Source organism: Pipistrellus hanaki (genome assembly GCF_964339955.1).
Source record: "Pipistrellus hanaki genome assembly, chromosome: 7".
Lineage (NCBI taxonomy): Eukaryota > Metazoa > Chordata > Mammalia > Chiroptera > Vespertilionidae > Pipistrellus > Pipistrellus hanaki.
In genome coordinates, this window is record NC_140509.1 from 9,201,164 (window position 1) to 9,216,257 (window position 15,094).

General features: G+C 40.8%; 1 protein-coding gene across 1 annotated transcript in view; it reads left to right on the forward strand.

The window, feature by feature from the left end:
• DNAH8 (dynein axonemal heavy chain 8) overlaps window positions 1-15,094 on the forward strand; it is a 255,491-nt gene that overhangs the window by 126,768 nt on the left and 113,629 nt on the right. Inside the window, exons 49-54 of the mRNA XM_084889523.1 lie at window positions 65-302; window positions 2,315-2,457; window positions 2,887-3,021; window positions 3,571-3,693; window positions 11,200-11,413; window positions 14,804-14,913. Coding sequence (XP_084745649.1) covers window positions 65-302; window positions 2,315-2,457; window positions 2,887-3,021; window positions 3,571-3,693; window positions 11,200-11,413; window positions 14,804-14,913 — 963 coding nt within the window. The remainder of the gene's footprint in view (window positions 1-64; window positions 303-2,314; window positions 2,458-2,886; window positions 3,022-3,570; window positions 3,694-11,199; window positions 11,414-14,803; window positions 14,914-15,094) is intronic.

Sequence of the window (15,094 nt, forward strand, 5' to 3'; positions counted from 1 at the left end):
TCATCTGAAGTTTTTTACTTAAGGTTTTAAATATAAAAATTTGTTGTATTTTAAATATTTTCAGTCTCTCACTCTTCTGGAAGGCTTAATCCCCTCCAAGGAAGAAGGCGGAATTTCGTGTGTCGAGCATCTCCATAAATTATTTGTGTTTGGCCTCATGTGGAGCATAGGGGCTCTTCTGGAATTGGACAGCAGGGAGAAGCTTGAAGCCTTTATGAGACACCATGAGAGCAAGCTGTCCTTACCAGAAATACCTAAAGGCGCAAATTACACCATGTATGAGTTTTATGTTACCGATTATGGTAAGCAGAGTGACTCCGACCTGAAATGAAATGACATTTTTAAAAATGGGAAAAATGTAAACTTCCATGCTTCTATGGGGAAATATTAAGCCACTTATGAGTAACATCACTGCTAATACATTTAAGAGGTAATATCGATAGATGCAAAGAATAGTATACATTTGCATGCTGGCCATGCTGGGAGCAGGTATGGCGACGGTCGGCTTCTTTTGGAGTGGCCTAAGGGACATCTGGCATAAATAAGTTGGCATTGCCTCTTACATCACCTACTTTCTAATGCTTGACAAGGAAAGGCAGCAGTGTAGGGAACACAGGCTCTTCACGACGCCGGGACAGATCGATCCCACAGCTTCCCCGTTGGAAATGTCAGAGTAAGCAGAGAGTGAACCCAACAGGTGGGTCCACCTGACATGGAGCAGACCCGCTGCCCCTGGGTGGCAGGAGCCAGCTCACCTCCCTGTAAAAGAAATGCCCTGTGCTTGGTGCCTTCATCCGGAGCCCAACTCCCGGTTCTTCCAAGTCTCAGAGAAGAGAAGTCATGCTTCCTCAAAACTGTATTTGCCTCGATTCTCTCTAAAACCCTGAAACAGCAAAGGTATTTTTTTAATGCACAAACTCAAAAGAACAGGAGAGTAGACTGCAATAATTTCATATTGAAAGCAAGAAAGCAGAAAGGTAAGTGGCAGTTGGCTGAGCACCTGGGCAAAGGTAAGCCCCACACCAGCAGTGGGAAGAGTTATGAAACAATGTGGTGCATGTCACAGAACCTTCAAAGGGCTCAGGCATTGGACATGGGGGCAAAGGGGGAGGCAAGGACAGGAAGGCTGCTTGTAAGTCTGCTTCAGAAACACGGCTGCAGGCCCTCTTCCCAAAGTCACGCTGCTAGACAGCTGCACCGACCCCAAGCTGGTCAAGGACTGAAGAATTATTGGCTGGAAAGTGTCAAACACAAGGCTGCCTGGACTTAGGGGATACCAGGCACATTTGAGGGTAGGGGAATCATTTGAAAATGGAGGTTAAGTGAAACTTAGTATTTTAAAGGGCCTTTATATAGAGACTGAGGTACATGATTTTTTTTTTTTTCCAGCTGGCCATCTTTATCCAGAATGACCAATACTTTTACAGTATGTGATTAGATTTGGGGTGATAAAAAGAAAGTCTCATTCAAAATGTAAACTAAAATTAAATGTATCCTTGAATCTAGATACGAATTCTCTTAGAATCCAGAGCCCAACCAAAGATGTTCTTTGAAAAGATCAATAACATTGATGAATCTCTCACTAGCGATATCAGGGGGAGAAAGAAAAGACATAACTCACCGTTGTCCAGAATGGAAGAGGGAACTCATCACTACAGATCTTACAGACATTACAAAAACAAGAAATGAACATTAGAAGCAACATTATGAAAATGCACTTGACAGTGTAGATGAAATGGACAAATTCCTTGAAAGATAAAAAACTGCCAAGCATCATCAAGAAGAAAATAGACACTCTAAATATTCCTATATCTACTTAAAAAATTGTGATTTGCGGGTAAGACTTTTTCGATAAGAAAACTCCAGGGTCAGATGGCCTCATTGGTGAATTCTACCAGATCGTTAAGGACGAAGTGATACCAATTCTACAGTCATCCTTTCTGTGGTTTTTCCCATCCTTTCTGTGGATGTGGCTTTTCTACACAACAGGACACGCACACCTCATTGGTTTCACCTCCAGCTGATTTGTATTGCACTTCAGGCCCGATTCCTCTGGATGAATGACTTAGCAATTGAAAACCTTTGTAAGAAAGGAAAACAAATTCACCAAATGTCACATATATTAGATAAGCAAACATTAGCTTAGATATTAGAGAAGAAGTTAGATTAGGTAAGCAGATATGTTAACATGTTTTAGGAAAATGTTTTATTGTTTTTATGATTCTGTTGATTATTTATATCACTTGCATTTTTGTATTCTCATTACTCTCGAAGAATGCAGTTTTATGGTGATGAATTTTTACTTCCTGCATAGGTGATTGGGAGCACTGGAATAAGAAACTTCAGCCATATTATTATCCCACTGACAGTATTCCAGAGTATTCATCAATTTTGGTTCCAAATGTTGACAATATTAGGACGAATTTTTTGATAGACACCATTGCAAAACAAAATAAAGTAAGTTTGATAGTTTCTTAGATGATTGCAAACCATGTAAGAAACACATCCTTTCCCACACACTGCAGGTGGAAAAAGTAAATTCCAGCACCACGGGCTGGGGGCAGTGAGAGAAACACGTTTGGGAAATGAAGCCCAGGTCCCAGGATGCACTCAACTCAGTCTCCTCTGCACTGTGGCCCCCGCCAACTGAGGACAGCCCTCCCGCACCCCGTGGTCCCGAGAATAGCCACCCATATTTCCTCCCAGCACTTTCACGGTGTACATTTTACATTCAAATATTTAACGCAGCTAGGATACATTTTTGTGTAAATGTAGTTCTAAAAAATGAGTTGTAGTAATTTATAGAATGAAAACATGGCCACCTGAGCCATAAGATATTTAAAACTAAACATAACACCTTTCACTGTGATTATCCTGTGATTGCAGGCTGTTTTGCTCACAGGAGAGCAGGGAACTGCAAAAACTGTAATGATTAAGGCCTATTTGAAGAAATATGATCCTGAAATACAGTTATCCAAATGTCTAAACTTTTCATCTGCCACGGAACCAATAATGTTTCAGGTAAAACTCCTCGTTTGCTGAATTAATAAACATTAAATACATGTTTAAGTTGTGGAATAATGAAATATGTATATGCATATGAAATAATGTATATGCATCTAAAACATTGACATGTATTATACACACACACACACACACACACACACACACACACATATATATATATATATATATATATATATATATATATATGGAGAGAGAGAGAGAGAGAGTTGCTTGTTTACATTCAGCTATCTAACCTCCCTAAGGCTGAGATTAAAGCCAAATCCAAATAGCATATTTGGGTTAATAATCTAATATTGGTTAATAGCCTAAAATTTGGATTAATAGCCTAATATTGAGGCTGAAGCTGGACTTTTGAATATATCTCTTTTGACATAAATTAATAATTAACATTCTAATAACTTATTTTTAAAAATTCACAATATATGTTTTAATAATGATATTTATGCATATTAAATAGTATTCTACTCTGGAAAATATGCTCATTATTTTTAGAAATGTAGCTTGAGATCTGATGCATGAGACAAACCATTTCCTCTTTTCCAGAGAACAATTGAAAGCTATGTGGATAAGCGAATGGGAAGCACATATGGGCCACCAGGAGGCAGAAAAATGACTATATTTATTGATGATATTAATATGCCTGTCATTAATGAATGGGGAGACCAGGTATGACTGAAATGGCTCCTATAGGTGCTGACCAGTGGCTTGGTTGGTTGAAGCATCATCCCATACACCAGAAAGGTTGTGTGTTTGATCCTGTCAGGGCACTTAAAGGAGGCAACGGTTGATGTCTCTCTCTCTCTCTCTCTCTCTCTCTCTCTCTCTCTCTCTCTCTCTTCCTCTCTTTCTAAAATCAATAAGAACATATGCTCGGGTGAGCATTAAAAAATATACCATATACATTGCCTATAGGTTGTATTGAATCAGTATTTTTAGTTATATAATATATAAAAAATGTCCATCGCCTTCATCTTACTAAGCCTCGTAATCACTCTTAGTCTCTTTTGATTTCTCATTAGAGTTGACATTCTCCCTTCTTGAAATTGCCCTGCGGTTTTCAGCAACACACCCTCCTGACTCTCTGGCTACTTGACTTCATGTTCTGGCTCCTCTCTTCCTTTCCTCAGGGTTTAGTCTTACTCTGCACACTCTCCAAATGAGTTCTTGACTTAAAAATCACTTAAAAAAATATAAATGTGCCCCATACCACTGTCCTAGTCGTGATTACCTGCCAATCCCAGAGCCATTCCCTGTTAGAGAAACTCACTGATGCTTCTAGAATTCTGCGTGTTCCTTGTGGGATCCCAACATCTCTCTCCTACCTCCACACACTGCCTTATCAGCAGCCTCCACCTGGAGCGGCCTGGACCCATCCCATCCTGCCCTCTATCCCAGTTCACCCAAGATGACACCAAGGGGGTGTCTGTGCTCAGGTCTGTGTGCACCCTGAGAATAATGCCCAGACAGCCCTGCCCTCTCCGACCTCATCTACCTACCTCCCCATGCCTTCCTGTGGGCCCCTGGAAGCCAAGGCTCATCACAAAATCCACTGTAAATGTGACTTCTCTGAGAACCCAGGTGCCGCTTTCCCTGCCGACTTCTCAAGCTGAAGCCAGGCCTGGAGGTGAGGGGATGTCCTCCGAGCTTCTCATTGCCCTCTCCGCTGAAAGCCCGTCAGGCTATCACCCCTCTCTCCCTGAAGGGCTCAGTTCCTGATCTCTCACTCTGTCATGTAGTGCAGTACTGTCCCTGTCGCACATGGTTTAATGCTCTGTTGTCACCATCTCAAAATTCTTAACTTTTGAATAAGGAGCCTTGCATTTTCATTTTGCCCCGGGCCCTGCAAATTATGCAGCCTGCTCTCATATTTCTTGGTGATATCAGTACCGACACACATGATCTTGGCCTCTTAGTTCCTTGACCTGGCCTCTTCACAGAGCATGCCTTCCACCCTGTCTGAAGGACGCCTTCCTGCAGCCATGCTCTACACTTTGTCATCAGTGCAACTCCCTCATTAACTCAATTGCAAGCATTTTATTCTCTGATCACCACGTCCTCTCTGTAGCTTGGTCCCTCTCCTGATTCCAGTGGTTGAGTGTCGACCTATGAATCAGGAGATCACAGTTTTTTGTTTTGTTTTGTTTTTAATTTAATTTATTTTTTATTTATTTTTATTTTTTTATTAAATTATTATCTGTGTACATATTTTAACATTATTCCCCCCCTCCCATACATACCCTCCCTCCCCAGAGTTTTGTGTCCATTAGTTGTACTTATATGCATGTATACAAGTCCTTCGGTTGATCTCTTATCTCCCCCAGATCTCCCTATCCTCCCCACTGTAATTTGACAGTCTGCTTGTTGCTTTACTGTCTCTATATCTATCTTTTGGTTCTTCAGTTTATAATGTTCTTTATCATCCATAAATGAGTGAGGTCATGTGGTATTTCTCTTTCATTGACTGGCTTATTTCACTCAGCATGATGTTCTCCAGTTGTATCCAGGTTGCTGCAAATGATGAGAATTCCTTCTTTTTTATGGCAGCATAGTATTCCATTGTGTAGATGTACCACAGTTTTTTGATCCAATCATCTTCTGATGGGCACCTAGGCTGTTTCCAAATTCTAGCTATTGTAGATTGTGCTGCTATGAACATAGGGGTGCATATATCCTTTCTGATTGGTGTTTCTAGTTTCTTGGGATATATTCCTATGAGTGGGATTACTGGGTCAAATGGGAGTTCCATTTTCAGTTTTTTGAGGAAACTCCATAGTGTTCTCCACAGTGGTTGCACCAGTCTGCATTCCCACCAGCAGTACATGAGGGTTCCTTTTTCTCCACAACCTCGCCAACACTTGTTGTTTGTTGATTTGTTGATGTTGGCTATTCTGACAGGTGTGAGATGGTACCACATTGTTGTTTTGATTTGCATCTCTTGAATAATTAGTGACTTTGAGCATGTTTTCATGTGCCTCTTGGCCTTCCTTCTGTCTTCTTTTGAAAATATTCTATTTAGGTCCATTGCCCATTTTTTAATTGGATCATTCATTTTCCTTTTATTTAGTTGTATAAGCTGTTTATAGATGTTGGAGATTAAACTTTTATCAGTGATAACATTTGCAAATATGTTCTCCCATACAGTGGGCTTTCTTGTTGTTTTGTTGATGGTTTCTTTTGTTGTAAAAAAGCTTTTTATTTTGATGTAGTCGCATTTGTTTATTTTCTCTTTAGCTTCCATTGCCCTAGGGGCAGTATCAGTGAAGAAGTTCTTTTGGCATATGTCTGAGATTTTGCTGCCTGTAGATGCCTCTAGTATTTTTATGGTTTCCCATCTATGTTTAAGTCCTGTATCCATTTTGAGTTTATTTTTGTGTATTGTGTAAGTTGGTGATCTAGTTTCATTCTTTTGCATGTATCTGTCCAATTTTCCCAACACCATTTATTGAAGAGACTGTCTTGACTCCATTGTATATTCGTGCCTCCTTTGTCAAATATTAATTGAGCATAGTGATTTGGGTTGATATCTGGGTTCTCGATTCTATTCCATTGATCTATATTTCTGTTCTTTGCCAGTACCAGGCTGTTTTGAGAACAGTGGCTTTGTAATACACCTTGAAGTCTGGTATTGAGATCCCTCCTACTTTACTCTTCTTTCTCAGGATTGCTGTGGCTATTCGGAGTCTTTTATTGTTCCAAATGAACTTTTGGAGAGTTCTTTCTAGGTCAGTGAAATATGCCGTTGGTATTTTAATGGGGAGTGCATTGAACCTATAGATTGCTTTGGGAAGTATGGACATTTTGATGATGGTGATTCTACCAATCCATGAACATGGTATGTTCTTCCATCTGTTTACATCTTCCTCTATCTCTTTTTTCAGTGTCATGTAGTTTTCCACATATAGGTCCTTTACTTCCTTTGTTAAGTTTATTCCTAAGTATCTTAATATTTTTGGTAGTGATGATAAATGGAATTGCTTTTTTAGTCTCTGTTTCTGTAAGTTCACTGTTCGTGTTTAGAAATGCCATAGATTTCTTGGCGTTAATTTTGTATCCTGCTACATTGCCAAATTCATTTATTAAGTCAATTCGTTTTTTAATGGAGTCTTTTGGGTTTTTTTTATGTACAATATTATGTCATCTGCAAATAAGGATAACTTTACTTCTTCTTTTCCAATTTGGATGCCTTTTATTTCCTCTTCCTGTCTAATTGCAATGGCTAGTACTTCCAGTACTATGTCAAACAGGAGTGGCGATAGTGGGCATCCCTGTCTTGTTCCTGTTCTTAGAGGGAATGGTTTTAGTTTTTGCCCATTGAGTATGATGTTGGCTGTGGGTTTATCATATATAACTTTTATTATGTTGAGGTATGATCCTTGTACTCCCACCTTGTTGAGAGTTTTTATCAGGAAAGGGTGTTGAATTTTATCAAATGCTTTTTCTGCATCAATTGATATGACTATATGATTTTTATCTTTCAATTTGTTTATGTGATGTATCACATTTATTGATTTGTGGATATTGTACCATCCTTGCATTCCTGGAATAAATCCTACTTGGTCCTGGTGTATGATCTTTGTGATGTTCTGCTGGAGCCGATTTGCTAGAATTTTGTTGAGGATTTTGGCATCTATGTACATGAGGGATATTGGCCTGTAATTCTCTTTCATTGAGTTGTCTTTATCTGGTTTTGGTATTAGGGTGATGCTGGCTTCATAGAAGGAGTTTGGAAGTGTTCCTTCCTCTTGAATTTTTTGGAATAGTCTGAGGAGGATAGGTTTTAATTCTTCCTTGAATGTTTGGTAAAGCTCTCCTGTGAAGCCATCTGGCCCTGGGCTTTTGTTTGGTGGAAGCTTTTTGATGACTGTTTCAATTCTTCCCAAGTCACTGTTCTATTGAGATTTTTAGATTCTTCCAGATTGAGTTTTGGAAGGTTGTATTTTTCTAGGAAAATGTCCATTTCCTCCAGGTTGTTCAGTTTGTTGGAATAGAGTTGTTCGTAGTATTTTGTAACAATCCTTTGAATTTCAGCGGCGTCTGTTGTTATTTCACCTCTTTTGTTTCTGATTTTGTTTATTTGAGTCCTCTCTCTCTGTTTCTTGGTTAGCCTGGCTAGAGGTTCATCTATCTTGTTTATCCTTTCAAAGAACCAGCTCTTGGTTTTGTTGATCTTATGTATTGTTTCTTTGGTCTCTATGTCGTTTATCTCTGCTCTGATTTTTGTTAGATCACAGTTTGATTCTTGGTCAGAGTACATGCCCAGGTTGCCATCTTGATCCCCAGTAAGGGCTGTGCAGGAGGCCACTGATCAATGTTTCTCATTATTGATGCTTCTATCTCTCTTCTCCTTTCCCTTCTCTGAAATAAATAAAAACATATTTTAAAATATCTATATATATTAAAAAAGCCAATGACTGGAATGCCATAATGACCAGAATGACCAGTCAGTATGATGCCCACTGTGGCCAGCGAATCTCCTTCTTAAACTCTTAATCTCCCTCTTAGTCTTTCTTCTCTGCCCTCTATGTTTCTGTAATTCTCTTCTATACACCCCAGCTTTATAATAATTACATTCTAGATAATTTTCTCTGTTTTCCACTTCCTAAATTTTCTTCTCAACTTTGTCCAATCTACTGTCAAATTATTTTTGACATACTCAAAAGTCCATTAATTTTAGTTATTTGATTCTCTTTTCTTTCAAAAAATGCTGTCATTTTTAATAATTTCCTACTCCTTGCAAATATTCTTAAATTTGTTGTCTATTTCTTTAAACATGTTTAGCACAGTTGTTTTAATTTCTGTTCTTGTTAATTCCAGCATATGGGGGTCTATGTGGTTCTGTTTCTGCTCTCTGTGGTTTTAATAGTTTGTGTTCAGGTTCAAACTGTCTTGTTTTCTGTGTGTCTTTAGCTGCTAGCTAGGTCACTGCCTTTGAAAATTATATGAAGCCTAGGATGGATGTGCCCTCATCTAGACAGGTTTTGAGCTTTCCTCTTCCAGGTCCTTAGAGCTTACTCAAGGATCAAAGCACAGTTAAGACTTGGAAGTCTCTGGCCCAGTTAGACCGTGTATACCCAACATGCGAGTCTATGCAGATGTCATCCTCAGGCCTGGGAAGCTTTTCCCCTTTTCTTTCTGCTCTTCTCCCCCATTTGGTTGGGTTCCCAGGCCCACAGACCTTTCAGCAGTTCCTAAAAGGTGAGGAGAGTGGCAGCATATTTAGATATCATCTATAAACTGAAGAGTCCCTGAATTTCAGGCTCATGTATCCAGGAATGTCTGGTTGGATTTCAACCTTACCATGTCCTTTCCAAAGCCAAATTCCTGTTTACTCCCTAAACCTGCTCTTCCATCTCAAAAAAATAGCAACACAATTCAATCTCTCAGGGAATCATGTTGGCTCTATCTTCAAACTATATCCAAGATTTATCCATTCCATTGCTAATACCTGCGCAGACTACTCTCTCTTCTTGACCATTACAAATGTCTCCTCATTGCTTCTGTTTCCTTTGCCCCTCTCAATCTATTCTCAAATCAGAAATCAGTTAAAACATGAGCCATAGCATGACACAATCCTCTGCTCAAAGTCCTCCATGAGACTTACAGAATACACATGCCAGAATTCTTATCGTGACTCAAAGGCCCTATCCCATTTGACCTCAGCTCCCCGTGACTCTGCTCCAGCCACATTTATTGAGCCTTGTGCACACTGGATATGATGCCCACTCAGCCCCTCACTAACTGTTTAATCCGCCTGCAATGCTCTTCCCCTACATCAGTGTTTCCCAAACTTTTCTCATGACTAGAATCACCTGGTGGAGTTGTTAAAATACAGATTCCTGAATCCCTACTTTGAAGTGCTAAACTAGAATTTTTGGGAACATATAGGTAAAATTGTATACTTAACTAGTGCTCTAAGACAGAGGGGCCTAGATATTTGAGTGGTTTCCTTTCTCATGTCCTTAAACTCTTTCCTTATGTCTTGAGAGCTGTAGCCTCCCCTACTCCCCATATTTAGTTGTACCTCTGAGTACTGCCTATTTTCTTTTTCTGCTTCTTTTTTTTTCTAAAAAGATTATATATATGTGTGTGTGTGTTTTGTTTTGTTTTTACATTTTCTCTTCTCTCCCACTACTAGAATGACAGGGGCGGCTGTCTATGTTACCAGAAACCATTCATTAAATGTTTGTTAAATGAAAGACTGCTATATTTGAGGTACTTGTGTGCCTCAAATTGGGAGATGCCCAGTAGGAATTCGGACATAGAGGTGTGGAGCTTAGAAAGGAACCCGAGGTGGGGTTCCAGAGTTGAGATGGGATCTTCTGGGCAGTGGGAAGAGAAGAGAAAGATGGAGCCCTATGGAGCAGTTACATGTGAGGGATGGTGGAAAATAGTGCTTGGATGTTACCCAAGTCTTTAGATGAATCTGGAAAGAACTGAGTCTCTGACACCAAGAGAGGAAATATTTTTAAAAATATATTTATTTTCATTAATTTCATAGAGGAAGGGAGAAGGAGAGAGAGATAGACATCAATGATGAGAGAGAATCATTGATCGGCTGCCTCCTGCACGCCCGCTGCTGGGGATCCAGTCCGCAACCCAGGCATGTGCCCTTGGCTGGAGTCAAACCTGGGACCCCTCAGTCTGCAGGCTAATGCTCTATCCACTGAGCCAAGCTAGCTAGGGCTGGAAACATTTTTAATAAGGAGGGAGTTTTAGCAATGTTAGAAGTTGCAGGAAAGATAGGGTGAGGATGCAAGACCAAAACCCAAACATTCAGTCATATAATTTTGAAAGCTCAGGAGTAAAACTGTCCCACATTCTGATGTAAGTATTTTGAAATGTTGAATTTTTTTGTGAAAGATATCTTTAGTAAAACTTGCAACTTGAGTACTATTGTAATAGTACCAAATATTCCATAATTTATCTAAGTGTATTTGGAAATTGGTTGTATCAGTGTGACGAATAGCAGGTTGGACTTGCACCAGACACATTTAACTTATGGTTTAGATTTCATGGGTGATGGGTTAAATTGAGTAACCTTGAAAGTGATCATTAACATTTACAAGCACTTCAATGGTGAGAGTGGAATATTTTCTTTTAATCTCATGTGTACTAATTTTATAGGAGCTGAGGAGGAATGTGATAGTAAAATAGTATTGTATAACATTTCAGATAACCAATGAGATTGTGCGACAGATGATGGAAATGGAAGGAATGTACAGCTTGGATAAGCCTGGAGACTTCACTACTATTGTTGATGTACAGCTCATAGCAGCAATGATCCACCCTGGAGGGGGTCGAAATGACATTCCACAACGTTTAAAAAGACAATTTACTGTGTTCAATTGCACGTTGCCTTCAAATGCTTCAATAGACAAAATTTTTGGTATGACTCTTCTTGGTGTTTAATTTTTAAAAAAATATATTTTATTGATTTTGTACAGAGAGGAAGGGAGAGAGACAGAGAGCTAGAAACATCGATGAGAGAGAGTCATCGATCAGCTGCCTCTTGCACACCCCCTACTGGGGATATGCCCGCAACCCAGGTACATGCCCCTGACTGGAATCGAACCTGGGTCCCTTCAGTCCCCAAGCCGACGCTCTATCCATTGAGCCAAACTGGTCTCGGCTGGTGTTTAATTTTTTAATTGCATATATAATGGACATAAACCATGCAAAACCTTACTTACGAGATAAAAGGCTCTGTTTGAAGGGAGGATTAAGTATGTAAAATAGAGAGCCAAGTACTAGAAAAGAGGGGAGTAAATACTAAGAAGAATGTTTATAGCCCCTTTAAGACTCAGGCATCTTCTGAAATAGCCTTGTTGAAGGTCGGCTTTAGAGATAAGCAAATCTTTGTGCTTTGGGTTTCTTGGCATGATTCATAAGAGGAATCTGGGCTGAGTAACTGCACATTGATCATAGGTTAACAACATAATATACCAAGTCAAATGTAGCATTTTGCTATGCTAATAAAAACGAAATTTTTAGTGCCAAATTTAGGTTGAATTAAACTATACCATCAAAAATTATGTTTGTGAAGACATGCAAGAGAAACAGACTCATGAATGTGTGGACATTAGTTATTTGACATGGCAGGTACTGTAGATCAGAAGGGAAAGGCACCTTCAATGCGTGGTTCTGGGATATCTAGAAATTCTTATGGGAAAATCATTGAAATTGGACCCCTACTTCACACTAAACATAAAATCAATACAGATAGATTAAAGATTTAAATATGAAAATCAAAGCTATAAAACACTTGGAAGAAAATAAAGGAGAATATCCGAAAGACCTCTGTGTAGGAAAGAACTGTTTAAATGAGACCTAGGAAGCATAAGCTATACAGGAAAAGGATGATAAACCTCACTAGGTTAAGAACCTTGGTTCCTCTAAAAAGCAGCATTAATGGAGGGGGGAAAAACAACAACAACAATAAAACAAGACTCAAGTGGAAGAAAAAAAAAATTTCAACCCACAAAACAAAACAAAACAAAACAAGTTAGTATTCTGAATATTTAAAGAAATCTTATGAATCATTAAGAGAAAAGCAAACAGCCCAATTAGAAAATAGGCAATTGCCAAAACCAGTTTGGCTCAGTGGATAGAGCATCGGCCTGCAGACTGAAGAGTCCCAGGTTCGATTCTGGTCAGGGGCATGTACCTTGGTTGCAGGCTCATCCCCACTGGGGGGTGTGCAGGAGGCAGCTGATCGATGTTTCTCTCTCATTGATGTTTCTAGCTCTCTCTCCCCCTTCCTCTCTGTAAAAAATCAATAAAAATATATATTAAAAAATGGGCAATAAAAAACCCAGCACTTTAAGAAAATGTAAAACCAAGTAGCAAGTAAACAAATGTAAAGGGGATAAGCAATAATATTCAGGAAAATGCAAATTTAGAGCACCAAGGAAATGCCACATCATACCCGCTAGATTTGTAAAAAATGAGAAATTCTGATAAAATCGGGCATTGGTGGGAATGTGAAGCAACTGGGCGTGCAATTTGCTGCCAGGCCTGTTGAGTAGGGGAGTGAGTAGAGGTGGTTCTGGTGAAGCAGACCTTGGCCACTCCCCCTCCCCCAGCAGGTCCACTTCCAGCTGGGTAACAGTTTACCATTGTTTTCCTTCATGGCGTGTGCTCTCTGAGTCTCACTTGAGAAGTTCTTTCCTACCCAGAGGTCATGTATTCCCCCCCAAGCACTGTACAGCTTTGCCTTCCATCCACCTGTAATTGGTTTTGCATCTGTGCCCCAGAACAATGTTTACGACAGCAAAAGCCTTGAAGTAACCCCCATATTTATTGCCAATAAAATCAGATGAATAACTTGCTGCCTAGGCAGGCACACAGCGTAATGCCACACAGCAGCAAATCTGAGCACACGCAGCTACATGCTTCGGCATGGATAAAGCTCAGAAGTAGTATGTTGAGTGAAATAAGCAAGTCACCAAAAAATACATGATTCTATGAAATCAAGTTTCAAAAATTAAGGTTAAAAAAAAAAAAGTTCAAGTTCAGAAGAAAAAGTGGCAAAGCCATAAAGAAAAGCCAGCTATGGTTCTCACCATGTCAGAATGGTGGTACCTCGGGCAGGGATAGGGATGGACAAAGGGCTTCCAGTGTCCCAGGCCATGTGGTGTCTCTCAGGTCTGTATGTGAGCATTTGCTCAGCTGTCACACTAGTTTATACACTCTTCGATGTGATTCACATTGCAAGTTACATGTGGAAACAAACCAGAAATTGAGGTTCTGAAAGAGAGAAATAACTGCCCGGTCAGGGCCGTGTGGCTAGTGCAGGGCAGAGGCGAGGTGCTAATCCTGATTTTGGGCTCCAGATCCCATGCTTCCCACAGAACACGTGCCCACAGGAAGCTGGAGACCCAGATCCCGAGGAGTTCAGGAAGCAAAGGGCCTTCCGGGCCTTGGTGCCAGCAGCTGTGACTTCGGAGGACAGTTCCATGTTCCCTCCAGCCTCTCTTCTTCGGGCTGCGAGAACGAAGCCCAGTTTCTTTAGCTGCCCCCCCGCCCCCACATGCTCCAAATTTTTAAACAGGGGTTCACATTCATATCCCCCCGAAAACACCTTGCTCAGCACCGAGCACATCATGCAGTGTGCCATCTCACTGGGGGGAATAGAGCACCCAGTTTTTGCAGCCTGAACCCCAAACATTCTAACCCTACAACGCCTCCTCCCGAGGGCGGTTATGTCGCACTGTCTGTGCCGGGTGTGTCCCGGGAACCATGAGAGGACCAGCCCACTCGGGGGTGTTGACTGACTCCAGGTCCAGAGATGTGGGTGCAGAATCCATTTCTTTCAACAACCTCTCCGCTGACCGTGAGCAATTGCTTCACCTGCCTGACCCGGGCTGCTCCCCTGCAGGAGGAGGGAGTGGCCTCTGCGTCCTTTGCCAGCTTCCTCCGCCCCAGGACGAGAGCTGTGCAGCAGGTTCTGAGCCAGGCTTCGTGGGTTCAAATCTCAGACCCGCCCACACGCAGGCCGTGTGACATATTACAATGGGAACACTCTGTCTCGCATAGTAGCTCCACTGGAGTCAGGAGAGGGACTGAGAATTCTTTCTCAGAGGATGCTGGGAGGGTTAAATGAGCTAATCCATATAAAATGCCTACTAAGCTTCCCAGGCCCTCTGCTGATGTCGTTGGGAAAGTCTTGTAATGATTTATTTTCAGGGATAAACATGCACCTTATAACCTTTTAATGAGCTTGCACCGTTCATCTTGTGTATTTGTCTGTGTGTGTGTCTTTGTTGTTGTTTTTCAGGAGTGATTGGCTGCGGATACTTTGATGCCTGTCGAAAGTTCAAACCTGAAATAACTGAGATGATTTCACATCTGGTTTCGGCGGGCAGAGTGCTGTGGCAGTGGACTAAGGTACCGTTGTCCGTGGTCAGTAATAAAAACACGTCAAGTGTGATCCGGCCTCGTTCTCGCGCGTGGCCCGCGAAGTTATCACCGCGTTCCATGTGGTAATGCCGTTTTGTGCCAGACAAACGAGGTGCTCAGAGAGATTTAGGGCACCTTTTCCGCCCAGGGAGCGTGCATGCTGATGGAA